Genomic DNA, 7,031 nt, shown 5'->3' with positions numbered 1-7,031 from the left:
AACCAACCCTCCACCACTACCCTCTGTCTTCTACCTTTGAGCCAGTTCTGTATCCAAATGGCTAGTCCTCCCTGTATTCCATGAGATCAAACCTTGCTAACCAGTCTCCCATGGGAACCTAGTCGAACGCCTTACTGAAGTCCATATAGGTCACATCTACTGCTCTGCCCTCATCAATCTTCTTTGTTACTTTTTCAAAAAACTCAATCAAGTTCATGAGACATGATTTCCCACACACAAAGCCATGCTGACTATCCATAATCAGTCTTTACCTTTCCAAATATGTGTAAATCCTGTCCCTTGGATTCCCTCCAACAACATGCCCACCACCGACGTCAGGCTTACCGGTCTATAGTTCCCTGGTTTGTCCTTACCACCTTTCTTAAATAATGGGACCACATTAGCCAACCTCCAGTTTCAAGACATCCTCCTCTGTAATATGGACATTTTTCAAGATGTCACCATCTATTTCCCCACATTTTCTATCTTCCATTTCTTCTCCACAGTAAACACTGATGCAAAATACTCATTTAGTATCTCCCCCATCTCCTGCAGCTCCACACAAAAGTTACTTGAATATAAAGTATAGAATTCAGACATTCTATTATAATCCTGCAATTAATTGGCAGTATTTAAAAGCCCAGGTCAGGTAAGTGTTTAAGCTGAGGCCCAAAACTAATTAAGTGCTTAGACCTGCACGCAAATGATTTTGCTAATGCTTCTTTCTGTCTTCTATTATCTGTAATATAATTCTATATTGGCTCATATATTCTTGTGATCAATCAGGTATTGATTAAATAATGATCTAAGTGTGTTGTTAATATTATTCCACAGATGGAGCCACAGGCCCTGAAAGGAAAAACCAAACTTGCTCAGTTCACAAAGGAAGAGGTAAAAACATGTTCAAGAGTGTGAGTCTACACCTGTTTGTAAGTTATGGTGACTGTGTGTGTGGATATGTGTTGATATGTGTATGGTATATGCAAGCCTGACAGGAAAGCCATTTATTAGTTGGAACAAACGCAGAAAATGCTGGAAAGCAGGTCTGGCAGCATCTGTGAAGAGAGAAAGAGAGTTAACATTTGTAGTTTGGTCTGACACTTCTTCAGTTTTGTGCAGAAGGGACTTTGTTTCCACAAGGACTGTGAGGTGATCACTTTTACCAATGCTGCCACAAACAGACAGCTCTGCAGCTGGCAGATTGGTAAGGATGAAGTCAAGTATGTTTTACTGTCTTGTTGGCTTCCTCACCATCTGCTGCAGATGGGATCTAGCAGCTACATCCTTTATGACCTGACCAACTCAATCAGTAATTGCTGCTGCCGAGCCACTCTTGGTGATGGACATTAGTGGTATGTGGTAATCAGCAAGAGGTTTCCTTGCCCGTGTTTGACCTGATACTATGAGACTTCATGGAATCCGGAGTCAATTTTGAGGATTGCCAGGGCAATTCTCTCCCAGATATATGCCACTGTAGTGCCACCTCTGCTGGGTTTGTCCTGCTGGTGGAACGGAGATGGTGATGGTGGTATTTGAGACACTGTCTGCTTGGTATGATTCCATGAGTATGACTATGTTGCTTGACTAGTTTGTGAGATAGCGGTCCAAATTTTGGCACTGGCCCCCAGATGTAGTATGGAAGATTTTGAGGTGTTGACAGGGTTGTTTCTGCTGTTGTTGTTTCAAGTTTCATTCCTTTTTTTTGAGACTTTCTATTGTTTGATACAACTGAGTGGTTTGCTAGGTCATTTCAGAATGAGTTAAGACTCAACCACGTTGCTGTGGGTCTGGAGTTACATGTAGGGCAGATAGGTGAGGATGGCAGATTTCTTGATGTGCCAGTTGGGTTTTTATGGCAAATGTTTCATTGTCATCATGAGACTTTTAATTCCAGGATTTATTAAATTGAAATTACACCATTTGCTACAGTGGTGGTGGGGGTGAAGGGGGGATTCAAATGCAGGTCCCCAGAACATTACTTGGGTCTCTGGATTAATAATCCAGTGACAACACCATGACTACCATCTCTGAATCATTGGCCAAAGTCTGACTCCAAAGACTTGAGCACATAATGTGGCTGCTATTCCTAATACAGGTCCAAGGAAGTTCAGCAATGGTGGCACTACCAGCTGTTAGATGAGATATTAAGAAGAGGCAAATATTTGCCTTCTTGGGTGGGCATAAACCATCCCATGATGTAATTTTGAAACATAGCGGAGGGACTGCATCCCAGTGTCTTGGCCAATATTGATTCTTCACCTGACCTCATCAAACCAGATAATCTGGACAATCAACCTGTCATATTTCACTGGATTACAATAGTGACTGCACTGAAAATTTACCTCCTTGGCTGTGAATCTCTTTGGAGATCATCATACAAACACTCAAAGAATATAAAATGAAGGATACGTGCATGGTTTCCAGTACTTATAAAGGCTCTGGATGTATTTTTTATTGGTCAATTGATGTGAATGTTGCATTTGAGAAGGTAGTCATGTTTGGTTTCTTGAAGCACTGCATCCGTTGAGGTGGAGGGAATGATTTTGACCCAGAAATAGTGGAGAGACAGAGATATATTTCCCAGCAATGGCTGTGTATGAAGGGGATCATGCAGGGGGTGATGTTCTCTGCTGCCCTTGACCTTCTGGAATTCACATTGTTGGACTTTGCATATTTGGAGAGTGATTTTGAGGGAACAATAGCAAATTACTGCAGTTCACCTTCTCAATGGACCTTGATGATATAGAAACTGATTGTTTAAAGAGCTGGATGGGATACCAATCAAGCAGGTTACTTTATCCTGAATGATGTTGAGCTTCTTAAGTGCTGTTGGAGCTGCAGCCATCCATCACACCTTTATTGTGCCTTGTAGGTGACATACAGCCATGGGGGAGATGGGAGGCAGAATTCCCTGCCTCTGACCTCTTCTTACAGTCAATGGAAAGTTCCCAGGCCAGAGGTGAGGAATCCTCTAGTGAGTAAGTCATCTATCTCTCCAAAGCCTGTCCACCATCTACAAGGCACAAGTCAGGAGTGTGACAGAATACTCCCCTATTGCCTGGTTGTGTGCAGCTCAAACAACATTCGACATGCGTGACACCATCCAAGACAAAGCAGCCCAGTTGATTGGTGCTACATTCACAAACATCTAATCACTCCCCCTTTCACCAAGTCTGCTTACTCAGCATTTTCCAAATCCATGACCACACACCACCAAGAAAGACAAGATCAGCAGATACATAGGAACACCACCACCTGCAAGTTCCCTTCCAAGTCACTTATTATCCTGACTTGAAAATATATTGTCATTCCTTCTGGGTCAAAATCCCAGACCTCTGTTTATAAAAGCATTATGAGTCTATCTACAGGACATTGACCACAACGGTTCAGGAAGGCAGCTCACCACCTCCTTCTCAGGAGTAATTAGGAAAGGGAAATAAATGCTAACTCCTCAAGCAAAGCACATATGGCTCTGAATGAATAAAAAAAGGATTTTGATAGTGAGCGATTCAGTGATGGTGATGGTGTTGAATGTGAAGTGGAGATGGTTCAATTCTATCTTGTTTGAGGTGGACCTGCAATCTTCTTCCTGACCTCTCCGCCCCCACCCCCACTCCCACTCCAGCCTATCACCCTCACCTTATCACCCTCACCTTAACCTCCTTCCACCTATCGCATTTCCAACGCCTCTCCCCCAAGTCCCTCCTCCCTACCTTTTATCTTAGCCTGCCTGGCATACTTTCCTCATTCCTGAAGAAGGGCTCATGCCCGAAACTTCGATTCTCCTGCTCCTTAAATACTGTCTGACCTGCTGCGCTTTTCCAGCAACATTTTCAGCTGTGGTCATTAACTGCCAGGAATGAATGGGGCGATGGACAGCTCACTGGATTATGATACAGAAGGAATATGATACATATGATGCATGTCTCCTCATCTGACTGAAAACATTCCTGGAGTTTCAAGTTTTGTCCTTCTTAGCAAGATTTCCAAATTGATTCTAAATCTCAAACCCTCCTCAATCAGATCTGCATGCAGGACTGCATTATGCTGTGTGTGACTTTTGCATGACCTGGCTGCAGGGTTGTATTATGCTGTGCATGGCTGTTGTGGACCTGTATGCAGGCCTGCATTATGCTGTGCATAATTGCTGTAGCAATGTATGCAGGCCTGCATTATGCTTTCCATGACTGTTGTAAACCATTGTGCAGGGCTGCAACATGCTCTGCACGGCAGTCCTCCGAGCAGTAGCCAGGATGTGGGGAGGAAGATAAATCAGGAGAGAGAAATGACATATAAATATTACAATACTTATGGGAGTCTTCAATACGCAGGTGGACTGGGAAAATTTGATTGGTAGCAGATCTCAAGAAAAAGAACTTTTAAAATGTCTACAATGTTAGAAACGAAAATCGCTTCTCAATAATCGCTCTAGACAAATTCAGGAAAACAAAGTTTTATTAACAAGTCAAGTCTGCAGAGTCGGGCACCCTTAAAGAAAAGGCACGCTGAGGCTTACAAAGTCTCCATTATATATAGGACAAGTCCCTCCTCTCCTTGGCACCAACAAGCCATGAGGTTCACATTCTTAAAAACATCATTATTCTTATCACAAAGTCTGCAACAAAAGGCTCCAGAGCCTCCAAAGTTTGTTGTTTTTCTCACCCTGTAGTCTTATCAGTCAAAAGCTTTAATCTCGAAACAGATGTCTCAAGTCGTTCCCCCATCCTGGAGTCTTATCAGTCAAGGACTCATCCTTCCCTCCTGTGTCAATGGTTTATCAATCAAGGGCTTGTTTGTTTTACTCTGCTCACAAATTGTCAGCATTCTGCACAATTTAAACTACTCTACTTTTGAGTATATAAAATGGTTGTTAGAAAAGAAACAAAGGTTTTGTCTTTTATTATAGATCAGTCTGTGGTCCAGGCACATCTTAAAGTTTAAACCGAAATTACCTCTCACAATTCCACCCTTTTCTTTCTTTAAGATGTGCCTGACCAAGATAAGCCCCCCCCCCTTCCCTCAAGGGCCCGGGAAATCCTTGGTCTTTCGCAGCAACATCACTTTAAGTTCCCGCGTCCCATGTTGTGGAACCACCACTGCCTGGAGTCGGGAAATATTTTTCTGAATTAAAAACTGAATACAGGGAGTTAGGCAGGGTAATACGAGAAGAAGAATCATGCCGCCCCCAACCACCAGCAACGCCGTGCACTCACATCGTAACACCTATCGTCCACATAGGAATGGGACACAAATGATCCCGAATAGATTCGAATCCCAAGTCTTACTGTAGTTCGACATTTGTCACATCTCCCCTCACCCTCCCCCACATACAGGAGTAAACTGATCAATATCCCCACCAATACAGTCCAAGTAGAGTTCATTATTGCTGTCTTTTCAGTTTTACCGACAACGGCTTGTCCCCTTGCTCGCATGTCCAGGTGCTTTCTTCTTCAGGCGGAACAGGCCCCTTTATCCTTCTTGCGTGGACCCACCCTTTTTCTTTCATTCGAACAGCTGCCTCAGTTGTTAACAGAACCAGGAACGGTCCTTCCCACCGCGGCTGGACCTTTTCGGCCTTCCAGGTCTTAACAAGTATCCAATCTCCGGGCTCCACCTTATGCAGGAGGAAGTCGAGCGGCGGAGTCTGAGCCAGGAGACCTTTCCTCCGGAGTTCTGCAAAAGAACGGGATAAGGCCAGTAAATAGGTTCGGATAAATACACCCCCCCCTTGTAGAGTGGGACATCCATCAACCTTACTCCAATACGGTAATCCGAAGAGCATTTCATAGGGGGAAACCCCAACATCTCGGCGAGGTGCCGTACGTATCCTCAATAGGGCAATGGGCAGGCACTTTGGCCAGGGTAACTTAGCTTCTAACATCAGCTTAGTCAATTGGGTCTTGAGCGTGCCATTCATTCTCTCAACACGACCCGAACTCTGAGGATGCCAGGGTGTGTGGAATTTCCATCGGATACCCAGGGCATTACAGATCAAATGGTGTAGCTTAGAAATAAAATGCGTCCCGCAATCGGAGTCAATAGATTCCATTATGCCATATCTCGGGATTATGTTCTCTAACAACAGTCGGGCCACGGTTGGTGCATCGTCTTTGGCAGTTGGGAAAGCCTCTACCCAGTGAGTGAAATGGTCTACTATTACTAACAGATATTTCCATCTCTGTACTGGGGGTAATTCCGTAAAGTCAACTTGGATCCTCTGAAATGGCCTAATCGCTAGGGGCTGACCACCAGCTGGCATAGAACGCATGGCTTTCTGATTAATACGCAGGCAAGTGGGGCATCCGACTACCTCTTGTTGGGCTAATGTGTATATCCCCCTGCATACATAGTCTCTCAGGATTGTATCACACATGGCTTGCACCCCCCAGTGGGTCTGATGGTGTAATCGGTGCAGAATACCCCGGGTGATCGGTTTGTTCAGTACTTGTCTCCCATCAGGAACCGTCCACTTCCCGTTAGTATCTAGCCGGGCACCCAATTGATCCATTTTAACAATTTCCCCCTGGGTGAAGACGGGTTGTTTAGCGAGCCCTCCCTCAACGGTATTAACGTTAACAATTGGACGGATTTTCCGACCGCCGCCCGCTTGGCCTCCTCGTCTGCCAGCCGGTTTCCCACCGCTTCCGGTGCCGACCCCTTCTGGTGACCGGGTACATGGACTACTGCAAGTCCCGTAGGTAACGCCAGGGCTTCCAACGTTAGGCTGATCATTTGTTCGTGAGCTAATTCCTTTCCCCGGGAAGTTATCAATCCTCGCTCTTTCCAGATTTTCCCGAAAGTATGAACGACTCCGTATGCATACTTTGAGTCAGTATATATGGCCCCCACTTTCCCTTCCAACAGCTTCAGGGCCCTCTGGAGGGCGTACAACTCACAGGATTGGGCCGGCCACTTCCCGGGCAGTCGTCCGGACTCAATCGCCCGTTTCGTTGCACCATCTATGACAGCATAGCCACTGTATCGTACTCCACTGATGCACCGGGAGGACCCGTCGATATACAGTCCCTGTC

General features: G+C 45.1%; 1 protein-coding gene across 1 annotated transcript in view; it reads left to right on the top strand.

Annotated features, from left to right (window-relative positions):
* The window catches only part of unc13d (unc-13 homolog D (C. elegans)), a 155,992-nt gene that overhangs the window by 3,859 nt on the left and 145,102 nt on the right, over window positions 1-7,031 (top strand). The window contains exon 2 of the mRNA XM_043715210.1: window positions 835-891. Coding sequence (XP_043571145.1) covers window positions 835-891 — 57 coding nt within the window. The remainder of the gene's footprint in view (window positions 1-834; window positions 892-7,031) is intronic.

The sequence above is a fragment of the Chiloscyllium plagiosum genome, chromosome 24, assembly GCF_004010195.1.
Source record: "Chiloscyllium plagiosum isolate BGI_BamShark_2017 chromosome 24, ASM401019v2, whole genome shotgun sequence".
NCBI lineage: Eukaryota > Metazoa > Chordata > Chondrichthyes > Orectolobiformes > Hemiscylliidae > Chiloscyllium > Chiloscyllium plagiosum.
This window is presented reverse-complemented; position numbering and strand designations above follow the sequence as displayed.